We start from the raw sequence: 12,845 nt of genomic DNA, 5'->3' as shown, positions 1-12,845 counted from the left end.
GTTGACAGTGTGATGCAGTTAATGTTTGGATTTTGAGATAATGTACATTTGAAATTGACTCGAATAGAAAGAGATTGAATTTAATTGTTAATAGTACATACCTTTTCAGTTACCATAGCGTTTTACAATTTCCTTAAGTTTTATTTTCAACGATAGTTTCCCCATCTTTAGCTCCAGGTAGCAGTATTGGCAAATTGTGTGCTTTTACTCTGGAGGCAAGCAACGACCTGAAGTCGGAAGTGAATTTTCCGTTTTCACTTCCTATCGGTTGGTTTTATTCCTTCGAAGCGGAAAACACATTGAAAGTGAGCGTAATATCGAAATAAATACCGGTGAGTAACAAAGCTTAACTATATCTGATAACTCACGGCCCGAATGTGCTGTACTATTGTCGGAGTTTTTGCTATTTTACTCTTCGACGTCAGCAATGCGGCTGTTTGCAGGGAATGCTAGTCACTAGCTAGTACAACGGCGTAATCGCCCACGTATATACTTGCATTTCTTTACGATGCACAGTATTAATTGATTTAATTGGAAAGTAAATCATTAAGTCGTATACAATGACCCATTTAGTCATTTTGATATCCGTTATGAAATGTAGAGTTGTATGTACGAGGGGACGCTCCTCTGTTAGACGAACAGAGCCAGTTGGTGACATGAACAGAACTCTAAATAAAGTTTAGTTCCTGGCAAGAGTGAGCCCACAATCTATAAAACCTATATATAAATATAGGTATAAACCTATTTTAGCTGGTTAAGTGAAACAAAATTAAGTGTGACGGTCCAGCAGAACCTAGCTTCACCTGAACCTGTCCGGTTTTGATCACTCGCTGCCAGTAAAGCTTTTGTCCAGTGTATTACCTAAAGCCGTTGGAAAAATTAGCTAAACGTTTATTTATTCTTTTGGTCCAAAACTGTGGTTTTGATGAATTTACCGGATAAGGTTCATGTAAAAACTTCTATATTAAATTCTGCAACAACACACTCACATCCATTACTAGTGCGCACACAAATGTGTCTCTTGCTCTCCCTGTTGAGTGGTTTGGTTCTGCTGGTCACAAAACTGTGTGTTAACTGGATTAACATTTTCTGAAATTAATGGAACTACTCCTACTTTGTTTTAATGTCAAAGCATTACAAAAGTCAGTCTTCTGCTGCAGCTTTTGTGAGACCTGGTCTGGTTCACTTCCTGTGATGACTGCAATCAGTTCAGTACAAAATCTACACGATTTTGTCATTAACATAGGTTTTGGATACTAATGAGTAAGGGTTTTTTTTATAATTGTGCTGATCTTACTTCCTTTGTACTACTAGTGAAGACGACGCATCGAACGACCCAAAGAAGTGCAGACAAACACAACTCTACAATCAAAAGGCTGCATCTGTCTGCCCGCCCTTTTAAAATTAATTTTTTCCCCTTTTTTTTAACTTTACAGCTTTGCGTTGATGTTTTGATCTTTGCGTCCTCATTCCATTTTTGGGCCCCAGTTGAGCCTCTTATGAAGAGGCCTCGAGGGGAGCCTGAACCCAAGTCTACAAGTTCTTGTCACGTTTACATAGTTAATTTTTAATTATGGCTATTAAACTGGGATCCTAACAAACAGCTCCTCTAAATTATTAGTTCCAACAAATATCCTGGTTTTCTTTCTCTTAACACCATGTCTCATCCTCAATATAATCCCTATCTCCCTGGTAACAAAAACTCCACCCAGAGGCCCTTTGGTAACCCCAGTTTACAAGATACTGGCATGGCAACTTCACACACTGTATCCAAGCTTGGCTTCAGTTCCTCTGGACCTTCTACAGTGACTACACCCAACGCTGAAGGAAGAGTCCCGCCACAGATGTCACAGGTTGTCACCTATGGTTCTGAACAAAGTCAGCCCAGTGCTGACAAAAACACAGAGCGATCCATGGACATTCCCCCTAACAGACCTAGGGAGAATGCAAGGTTCCCACACAATCTAGATTATCAGTCCTTTGGCTATAGCGGCCCCTTTAACAGAACTCAGAAGGATGAGTACCTGACCTCGGGCACAGGTACAAGTTCCTCAGTGTCCTCTAAAGTTGAAAGTAATAGTAACTCTTTGGACTGGTTGTTGAGCCTTAAAAAGGCACCTGTGTCAACCAACTATGCAGGCAGTGGTGACCACAGGTTTAACTCACCCAGTCAAAAAGACCACGATGTCATTTCCATTCCAGGTTTAGGAGACATTGAGTATGAACCTTCTCACAAAGGTCCTGTTGCCGCTGAGACAAGTACTCCTAAGTACTCCCCCGAATCTGCAGGCAACATTCTCATGCGCTTTGGGCTTGAAAAAGAGGACTTTGAATATCTTGTATCCTTCCCTGAAGACCAGATGACACCTTCTAACCTGCCGTACATCTTGCACCAAATCAGCATAGAGAAGGCTAAGAGAGCCACGGTCGCAGTTGAGTCTAAATCCTACTCTGAATCACAACCTATAGGAGGTCCAAGAAGACCTGACAGTTTAGGTAGTTCTGCAGGTCCCTCAGCTGTTCTCCAGCCAAAGGTGATTGATTATGGACACACCAGCAAATATGTCAGTGAGGTTGTTGAGGGGCTTGGGAGATCCGGTCACAGAGGGGCTGTTAGCAGTGAGATAGGTACATCGTTGGAGTCCTACGAAAGAAGCAGCCAACAACAACAACCTCTGCCAAAAGATTTGCCACATTTCTTAAGCAGTTCCCCGGGCTCTTCTCAGAGTGAAGTCAGTCCTTTTCCAGGTTCCACTCCCTCATATGGTTCATACAGGAGTGATCTAATAAAGAAAATGCAACACCAACCAAATCAGACCCACCAACAGCACCTGGAAACGTTTGTTCTTCCAAAAACAGACACAGACAGAAGAACCTTTTCTAAGCCTTTTCCTTACACAGAATCAGCCGATCGCCAGTACACTTCAGAGAACAAACCTTCTTATACTGAGTTCCGCAGTAGTCATGGTCTTGCGGTCGCCGGCCACGTTGACGATACCAGGAATAAGCAGAACTACGTGAGACAATTTAGCCAACAGAACTTGGGGCAGGTGCAGCAGAGGCAACAAAACCAGCAGAGGCTGCCGCAGCAGAACCAGCAGGTAGAAGTCCAGAAGAACCCAATGAGGGCACTGAATCAGCAAGGACAGATGCTACAGAATCAGCAGAGTCAGCAGAACTTGGGGCAGATGCAGCAGAGGCAACAGAACCAACAGAGGCTGCCACATCAGAACCAGCAGGTAGAGGTCCAGAAGAACCCAATGAGGGCACCGAATCAGCAAGGACAGATGCTACAGAATCAGCAGGTGCAGCAGAGGCAACAAAACCAACCACGGCTGCCACAGCAGAACCAACAGGAAGGCATCCAGAAAAATCAGCCGAGGTTGCAGAATCAGCAAGGACAGATGCTGCAGAATCAGCAGAAGCATCCAGCACCACAAGTTAAAAAAGAGCCACCCCCACTTTCTTCTACGAAGCAACCGTCACCTGTTGCACCGCTTGTCCCTGACGCTGTGAGTACTAGGCCATCTGTTGGGTTTAGAGTCGGAGTTCCGTCATCAAAGCCAGTCCTGTTCCAGGTCAATGCTCTCGAGTCTCCGGCAGCTCCGGTCAAGCAGGCTGTGTCTACGTTGCCAGTCTCCAAGGGTCTACCAACGCTGGTCATGATGCTCGACTATGCAGCATCCACACCGAACAACTTTCCACATACCTGTTCTCTTTGTTCCAAAGAATTTCGTGATATGAGGGTGAGTAGAAGATTCTGATCTTGCTTCCTACCAGTATGTCACAGTTCTTTATTTGCAGTGTATTGTCTCTTTCATTCATTAAAGGCAACAATTCTGGGTCTTATCTATCATTTTAAGATCTTTTTTGTTATGTTTCTGTAAAATCCAAGTTTACCTTGACAGACTCTCTTTCTGATATATTTTTCTATGCCCCCATTTTTTGGAATCTTGTTTCCACATCTAAATTCCCGTAGGTGAAGCCAAAGATTTTAACCCTGACCCTTTCCTATAGTGACCTTAAGCTGACCTAGATAAAAACCACACCCCATAAACCCAGCCTTCACAAAATAGAGACCCTAAGAAGGCGAGCAGAGGTTTCAGGTTAAAATTAAAAGGTCAGAAAGTTCCCCTTGTTAATGAGTAAACATCTTGTTACATGCATGTGCCTACCTTTACATCATCACTCCTTTTTATTTAAACAGGATATTAGAAGAATTTAAGAAACATTTATTTTTTTCTATTGTTAAGTATTTAGAATTCAACACAGAAAAAGACAGTGTCATTAGTGGGAAATGTTTTCTCTGATGATAACTGGATCTTCACGTTCCTTCCTCAATTTTGAGGAAATTCCACTCAATGCATACATCCATCTCTGAGGCACCTGGCTAGGACGGTCCTGAAGAGACTCAAGTTGACATCAACTGCCGACCGGGATCCTCGGGAGTGTTCTGACAACGATGAGAGCCTCCTGGACTACAAGCGCTGCTTAGAACAAGAAAATGTTACGCTGCCTTGTCTTGGCACCTTCTTGTAGAAGTCGGCTTTCCGATGATCAGGAACTCCGAAGAACGTCTTTGTAGACTGTTGTAAAGATCCGCAAAACATGATATAAATAAACATCTCTTGACAGTTATTACAGTAAAGCTTGTCTCTGTGATGGCACGTAATCTCAATGTTTTTGTGTTTTCTTTAATTTTTTTTTCTTTGATCATCAGGGCTGGATCTCCCACCAGAACAACAACCTCCACCTTACAAACTGCAGACTCCTGCGCACAAAGTCAGTCTTTTTAATTTTCTTCCTTATTTTTCCCAAAAAATATTTTGTATACATCTCGTAAAACATGTATTAGAAATGTGAAATGGAGTTCAGCTGCCTTTGATAAAATGAAAACATAAGACGTTACCAGCTCCAGTCTCGTGATGTCCTCTGGCATCATTCTTCAAAATTACATATTGTCATTTTTAAAGTCTTAATGTTTCTGTAATGGCACAATAAGGAAGTGCCATGTCTTACATAAAATAGTGGAACCCCTAGGTATGAGTGTAATTCGTTCCACAACAGCACTCGTGTGTCGATTGCATTTTCCCCATGAAAAATAACTAAAAACCAATTAATTCATTTCAGCCCCTGCAGAAATATACTATTAAATCATTAAATGAACTCTCCCCCATCTAAACATACAACACATAGATATAAACAAATATGTTATCTAATCTAATAATATATTATCTTTGTTATAGAATGGGGTAAAATAACCAAGTGAGGGACAGTGAGCGAGACAGAGTGTCGGGCCACTAAGGTAGGAGGAGGACTGGGAGTGAGGACTTGATTTAGATGATAGAGAGAGAGAGAGAAAGCGACGAGTAAAATGACCAAGCGAGGGACAGTGAGTGGGACAGTGACAAAAATGGAGTTCAGTTGTGCTCTCATAACTAGATGTTTCCTTCTATCACGAAGAACATCTTGCAATAGTTGCTTACTGCTAATTGGCAAAACTGGTATTTCGTGGCGCTTGTATCTAGGGATTCCAATGTATTTTCTGGAAACTGAGCAGAGCTGGCACTATATAGATCACCTCAGTGAAGTATTAGATGAGTCTGAGGGTTGGAGTGTTTGCAGATTGTAGTCAACAGGTGTATATGTTTTGTAAATATTGTATTTATAGCATTCCTGATTTCTCCACAGCTACCCTTACTGGGACGGGAAAATCGTCTCTGAGCCAAGGTGATTGTCTTGGACTTCGGATGATCTTTGAAAACAAATACTTCTGTTTATTTCTTTGACTTTTGTTGTCCATTATTTTAGTGCTGCAGAGAAACATTTCAAGCACTCATCCTCTACTTCTGGGCAAAAATCCCATCAGCATCCCAAGAGAACCAGAAATGACAGTCGTTCCCGCTCACGTAGTCCTCGTCTTAGTGCTGCAGAGAAAAATCCCAAGGGCTCCTCCTCCACTTCTGGGCAAAAGTCCCAACAGCACCACAGGAAAAATAGGGATGACAGTCGTTCCCGCTCACGTAGTCCGCGTAGAAGAAGGAGACGCAGCCATTCCAAATCTCCACGTAGCTCAAGATACACTCGCAGGTGTGCAAAACAAACAAACAAAAATGGATCATGAGTAATGCGACACAACAGTTTCCTGAATGTCACCTTTAATTACCAGATCACGTTCAAGGAGCCAAGAGAGACACAAAAAGAGGGATGAGAGGCAATCTGCTTCACGAAGGTCTGACAACAAAAAGACCTCATCAACCAGGTCTGATGACAGTAGGTCTTCCCCTAAAAAGTCAGATAAGAAAATGTCTTCTCCAAGACGAAGCAGAGAAAGAAGGCAGTCATCTGATGGATCTGCTCAACCAACACAGGCCAGCGGTGCAGAGAAACTGGTGAAGAAACTACTCCAAACAACAGGTTTGAGAAAATTGTCCCACCAAAGATGACTCGTATCACATCAAGTGCCGTTGATTAATTCAGTTGTATCTGTCCTTGTAGCCGCTCACTCTGAGGAGCCCAACCTGGAAGCCATGGTGAAAACTCTTGCTCCTGCTTTACTTGTTGAGCTCAGCAAGATGAAGTCTTCTTCATCATCGTCATCAACAACAACAAGGAAGGAGAAGACCTCAATTTCAACCAAGGTTAGGAGAAATGTATCATCTTTTTTTTGGTTGTTCTACAGTAATTTCAGTCGTTACTAGGGGTGAACACTGATCATCTGTGGGTTCCTCCATTGTTTATTCTCTCATCAGTCGGACAAACCTGAACCGGCTACCATGGTGAAGCTGATTGGCATTCCTTTTTCTTTGGCTCACAGTGACTTGTTCAATGCCATGGAGAAGTTTGGAAAAACAACAGCAGTGGTCATATATCGCTCCAGACTTGAGGTACACCATGTTGTGTTTTTTACATGTTTGATTTGAGAATGAACTAATGCTAGATGACTAGCGTCTTCAATTTTCTGATGCAGGCCACAGTTCGTTTTGAGAAGGTGGAAGATGCTGAGAAAGTTAAAAGTCAGAAGAACGTCATGGTGAATGGAGTAGAAGTGACTGTGGAGAAGGTACGAAGCTGTTTGGTTTTTCAGCCTCCTACATTTCTGCAAACTCAAAATCAGCAATATTTATCAATTATCAACTTGTGTTCATTTCTAGAAGGACTCTGAAAGAGAGAAGAAAATGCCTGAGAAGTAAGTTTAACTTTGGTTAAAATATCATCATGCTAAACATGTTCGCAAAAGCACATACTTCAAATTTCCATGTAAATGAGAAACAAACAGAAACGGGCAAACTGGTTGTTTTTTCTAAATCACATTGTATATTGTTTAAGTGAAAATGAGCATAAATCGATATAGTCTCATACTTCATCACTCTGAAAATACATTGATCAGTTGTTCAGCTCCAATTCTTGGCCTGTGTGTGAAATCAATGCTCGTGGATGAGTTAACCATCTCCTTTTTCTACTTTGATTTGCAGTAAACCTGCTGCTGTCAGTGCATCAAGTTCTCAGAGGTCTGAATCCAGCCGCCAATCAACTGTTGAAACAACTGCACCCGAGAATAAATCACAGGCCTGTTCTGCAAAACAGACCACTGCTGAAAATGCCAACAATGTTGATAAGTTGGATGATTCAACAAAGCAAACCCAGGAAACTAAGAAATCTGTAAGGGAAACCACAGGTGATGAGAAGTTGACAAAAACAACTGATGCTGAGTTTACAACAGCAAATGTCAAAGAAGAAAAATCTGAAGTAACCCTATCCACCACCTCAGACACTCCCTTTGACCCTGAAACGTCTGACCTCAGTGTTCAACAAGAGTCAGTGTTAGTTACCGTCAAGGTGAAGTCAGAAAGTGAGCCAGAGTCTGCCACAGAGCAGGAAAAGAGTCCTGCTTCCCCACTGAAGCTCGGCTCACCATCAGCTGAGGTTTCTCCTGAAACTGTGAAGTCAGAGGTGAAACCAGAAACCTTCACCGAGATAAACCCACCTGCTGAGACTCAGACATTAGACCTGGACCAGGTCCAGGATCCCCTGGCTAAAGATATCAAGGCCAGCACAAAGATTTCAAATGAGAGTGAAATTGATGAAAATGACCAGACCTCACCATCAGATGTTCCAACAGAACCCAAGATGGATTACAAGAACCAACTGGTCAGCTGTGAACCCCTTCAACTGGAATGTGAGAACGTGATTCAGAGTGAAAGCTTAGAAAAGTCCCCAGTGTTGGACAGTTTAGAGAAAATCAACAGCTGCGCTGAGGATCAGACTAAGGACAACCTGGAAGTTTCTTCTCAGGTGCTCAATGAAGGTGGTGGTTCCACACCTGAGAAACAGTCATTGGAAAATTCAACCAAAAAATCAGATGAAAAACAGGAAGATACAGTACTTGACAGTACTTTGCCTGTATCAAGTACTAGTGTTGAACAAGATTTTGTCAACCAAGAAGAGCAGAAAGTGATGCTTCTAAGCAAAACACCAGAGGTCCCCAAAGAACTCAATAAACCGGTAGACTACGTCTCAGAAGACAACACAGAAGACCAAGACATTGATACAATGGATCTGGACTCCTTTCAGATACTGGACTCCATCGACTCAACAGAAGATGACAATGACGAGCAATCAGAAGTGAAGCCTTCAGACAAAGAAGAAGATATGTATCGCATTGTTGATTGTCTGGAGGATCAGTCAACAAGTCAAAAAGAGCCTGAAGCCAACAAACAAACCAGTGATGTCACAAACAAACAAGTAACAAAAGTTTGGTCATCTCCAAGGACCAGATCATATAGAAAAAAAGGCGAGTCAATCAAGGAGGACGACAAGGCGGCGACAGAAAACAAGATCCAAACAAAACCATCTGTTGAAGGACCTGTTGAGTCCACTTCAGAGAGATCTGTCAGAAGGACACGAGGAAAGAAAGAGGATATCCACAAAGCTTCAGCAAAGACTTCTGTTGATGAGCCATTCTCATATAAAATCTTGGACTCTGTGGGAGACGAGCCGGAAGAACCAATGGTTATGACAAGATCCACGAGAGAACGTAGAGGAAGAACAACAACTAATGACACTGCAGTCGAGAAAACAAAAAAAGAAACTACAGGGACAAGACGGAGGCGCACTCCTGTTAGAGAACAACAAAAGAAGGAGGAGAAGACATCTAAAAGGAGCGACATAACTGAAAAGGAGACAAAAGAGGTAGGAGAAGAAGGTGCTACCCGTGGGATACTAGGTTCTGAGGAGAATCAGGTTGGGAAGAAAGACCAGCCAACAACCAGAGGCAGAAGAGGAAGGTCAAGAAGAGATGAAAAATCGATAACAAAAGAAACGGAAACCCAGAAGATAGATGCTTCAGAAGTACTGGCTGTGGAAGAGAAGGAGCAGGAGGAGGAGCCTTTATATCAAATTTTAGATTCCGTTGAAGACGATCAGGTCCAGGAGGAGTTGACGAGTACAGAGGGGTCCACGGGGGAGACCAATAAAACAGGTGAAACTAAAGATGTTTTTTCAGAAAAAGGAACTCTGTTGGGAAGAACTGCAGCAGAAGAATCTGAAGGAACAGAAATGGATGATCAACCTTACAAAATAGAACACAAGAGTGGAACAAAGACCAAAGCAGAAGGTGATAACAAGCACACTATGTGTGAAGTGTCCAAAGAAACAGACAAAGCCTGTCCAAAAGAAGACACACCAGAGGGCTGCACCTCTGAAGACACAGTAAAGGACTTTGAAGAAGAAAAGGATTCTTCATCTGCTGCAGAAGATTCACTCCTGAAGAACCAAGCATCAGTCGATACTGAAGGGGGTGCCATCGAGTGTTCTTCTAACGCAGCTGCTCAGAAGCAGGAGATGCAGCTCTGTAAGGAGGAAGACGGCCACCCCAGGAAAAGGCAGAAAGTGGAGCTGGCGGAGGTTGAAGATGACAACACTGCAGGTGAAGTGGCAGGTTTGACCGACCAGGTCACAGCTGGAGAGGTGCAGGACCTCCTCACTCTGGAAGCTACAGGCCCTAACCACAGAGGAAATATGGAGCAAAGCCCAGAGGAGTCGCAGGAATCAGAGTTATCTGTGAATGTGAAGGTAAAGATAAGGACTGTGTTTGCGGCAGCAGTGTACTCTCTTGAAATGTGATAAATAATAGCGGTAAAATCACCAGCTTGGTATGTCATCTTTTATTCCTTGTGTTTTGAAGACTGAACAGATGAAGTTGGTGTATATTTGTTAAAGATGTGTTTTTAAAGGTTTCACCCTTCTCTGTTCCAGACTCTGACTCAGGTCTCAAAATCTGAACTGGACGTGTCCTCAGGTAGGAATGATCTCTCGGCCTGTCTCGAACCATCAGGGACATCAGTAATCTCTAAGATCAAATACATGTCTCTCTCAGGTTTCACCTCTGTAACAACCTTCCACTACTCTGAAAAGACTCAGTCCTTAGAACCTGGTGGACCCAGGTCTAGTACATGACCCTGGTTCTGCTTCTTGAAGTGGAAAGTGTAATGTTTAAGTCAAACTTTTGTTTTCTATGAACCACAGAGGAGAACCATACGTCTGCGACTGTAGATGAGGCAGGAGGAGCTACAGAGGAGGGGAAAACCTCTGAACCTCCAACCGAGACGAACAGTGGATCTCTCGGTACGAGTTAGAACTCAGAGGATGGAATCCATTTTCAGAGGACAAATTCTAAAAAAAGAAATAACTCTTTGTCTCTGACATTAAAAAAACCAGGTCATGGTCAAAAGACCAGTGCTGAGGAGCAGGGAGAAGAACAGGAACCAGGCTTTAAAGAACCTGCATCACCTGTTGCACCACAAAACATGTTTGAGGTAACAGCAGAACTCGGGCAGCAAATCCTGGAGGAATGGATTGAAGCTGCTGCGGAAGACCTGAAGCCTGAGGACCAGAACCTGGAAGAGTTCGAGGCCAAGCAAGGTGGGTCTGGGTTTTCTGGTTCTCGCCTTCATAGTTTTAAAAGGTTTTGAAAAATCAAGTCAAAGCCTCCAGGTGACCATGCCCTGTACAGATTTGCATTGTCATCCATGTTTACTGATCAACAATATTTATATTTTTCTGCGTTTAGCAGACATGACATAACTTTCTGTCGGTGTTGGTGCTGACCAAGTACTGTATCAGAAGGGAGCAGAGATAAAAGTGGACAAATGATGCCCCATTTAATGCTGCTTTTAAACAACTGAAATTCCCCTTCTCTCCTCCTCTTATGTTCCTTAACTCTAGTTAAAAGGAAGTCAGAGTTTGACGGACTTGAAGCCAAAAAACCTCGTTCTGAGTCTCACTGTACCTCTGCTGACACGAAACTGCCAGCATTTACTCCCAACAACCCAACAGGTGAGGAAAAAATGTTTACAATTAAAAAATAAAAATTTGCTTTCATTTATTTTTATTTTTTATGCAGTTTTTTATATGTTGTGTTTCCTCAGGCCTGGAGTTTGTGGTCCCCAAATCTGGTTTCTTCTGTAACCTCTGCCGTATTTTCTACCTGAGTGAGAGGACAGCCAAGGAGATGCACTGCAGCAGCAAGAAGCACTACGACAACCTCCAGGTACCGATGCACAAACATACTTTCACAGAAACTGTAGGTCTAGAAACTCATTTTCCCCCGTGCCAAAGTACACAGAGAAAATCAGTGATTTTAGCTCGCGGTCCAAACTCAAAGTGATGTTATTATTTCAAATGTGTTCTTTTGTGACCTTAGTGCACCTCTGTGAGATAAAATCACTGATTTCTCCCATGGAGTTTGGTAACAGCACTTGTTTTCTGCAGAGTAGTTACCACTAATATGTTCATAATCCAGGACGGTGACTGCAGAAATAATTTCAGAAATTAGGAACATACATCGTCAACATAGTGATGTTAAGTTGGTTTGGAGAGACAAGAATCCAAACCAGAACATTCACACCACAGTGTGCAGGGACAGAGCAGGACAGACTTTAATCTGCGGCTAACCTTTGACCCCACGCATTCTTCCTTGTCTTAAAATTCTGACTATATTAATGCACTTGTTCCTACACCCCTCATTTCTTCCTCCTCCTCCTCTACCTCCTGCTGTGTTTCAGAAATATTACGAGACATTTCATCTCAAAGCACCAGAAAGTTCGAAAGCCAACCTGCAGTGACTGATCTATCAAACTTCATCATCTGAGTTGGACCAGGGCCGGTTTATAAAAAAATGTAATATTATAATAATGTTCTATTATTGTCATTCTACTGTATGTTTCCTGTTTTAAGAATAAAAATGATGCTTCCACTTGGATTGTGGTTGGCTCTATTCCCTCTGAATTCACTTCTGATCTTTGTTACTTCATTGGTTTATGGGCGGAGTAAATGATTGTAACAAATAAGATGAATAATGATATAAAAAGCAAAAAAGAGTTTTTAAAAAAAAATCTGTTCTAAGAAAATTCAGGGCCAGGTTTTTTTTTTGAAATGTTCATACATTGCCGTAAATCCTTCATTATTCCAACGTTGATCATTTTCCTAGCTAACCTTTACACGTTACAATTGAGACAACTGAGCTACTGAAGCTTAACTGGATATTTTTCACATTAATGTTTTGATGAAGTCACTTCTGGATGTTGAAACAAGATGCACTGTTTCAATATTAATTTTATTGTATGTAAAAACATGTATCCACCAGCCTTGTCTTAAATTTAAGTTGCCATTGGATTTCAGTTGTGTTTTTGGTACAGTAACGCATGTGTACATTTGGCCCCTCACACCATTATCCTATTCCAACCACATAGAGAAATTGATGATTCTCTCTATAGACTTTGGTCTGTGAGCTAAAATCACTGATTTTCTCCGTGGGCTTTGACGTGGGAGAATAAATGCATGAC

At 42.2% G+C, this 12,845-nt stretch overlaps 1 protein-coding gene across 3 annotated transcripts; it reads left to right on the top strand.

Annotated features, from left to right (window-relative positions):
• The first annotated feature begins 238 nt into the window (after positions 1–238).
• On the top strand, positions 239–12,262 carry LOC103388953 (zinc finger protein 638). 3 transcript variants are annotated; one of them, XM_025061168.1, is made up of 17 exons: positions 240–3,512; positions 3,579–3,746; positions 4,721–4,782; positions 5,692–5,730; positions 5,812–6,090; positions 6,170–6,417; positions 6,499–6,641; positions 6,753–6,887; positions 6,971–7,063; positions 7,155–7,189; positions 7,476–10,074; positions 10,258–10,300; positions 10,528–10,626; positions 10,720–10,923; positions 11,227–11,337; positions 11,430–11,551; positions 12,066–12,262. In XM_025061168.1, exons 1-17 carry the CDS (start codon positions 1,659–1,661, stop codon positions 12,123–12,125), a joined length of 6,294 nt encoding a protein of 2,097 aa, XP_024916936.1. In that variant the 5' UTR covers positions 240–1,658; the 3' UTR covers positions 12,126–12,262. The 3 variants fall into 3 exon arrangements, with proteins under 3 accessions (XP_024916935.1, XP_024916936.1, XP_024916933.1); XM_025061167.1 differs by having other exon boundaries at positions 239–3,746; positions 7,158–7,189; XM_025061165.1 differs by having other exon boundaries at positions 240–3,746.
• The last annotated feature ends 583 nt before the right edge of the window (positions 12,263–12,845 follow it).

Source organism: Cynoglossus semilaevis, chromosome 1, assembly GCF_000523025.1.
Source record: "Cynoglossus semilaevis isolate Cse_v1.0 chromosome 1, Cse_v1.0, whole genome shotgun sequence".
Lineage (NCBI taxonomy): Eukaryota > Metazoa > Chordata > Actinopteri > Pleuronectiformes > Cynoglossidae > Cynoglossus > Cynoglossus semilaevis.
The sequence above is the reverse complement of the archived record's forward strand: the minus strand, read 5'-3'. Positions and strand labels throughout refer to the sequence as shown.

What these genes read in the sequence shown, in the direction of transcription:
- LOC103388953 (XM_025061165.1), top strand. Translation starts at nt 1,659, where the DNA reads ATGTCTCATCCTCAATATAATCCCTATCTCCCTGGTAACAAAAACTCC. An exon ending in TGCAGACTCCTGCGCACAAA is followed by an intron (nt 4,783 to 5,691) that starts GTCAGTCTTTTT and finishes ATTTCTCCACAG; the next exon opens with CTACCCTTACTGGGACGGGA. An exon ending in AGACCTCAATTTCAACCAAG is followed by an intron (nt 6,642 to 6,752) that starts GTTAGGAGAAAT and finishes TTCTCTCATCAG; the next exon opens with TCGGACAAACCTGAACCGGC.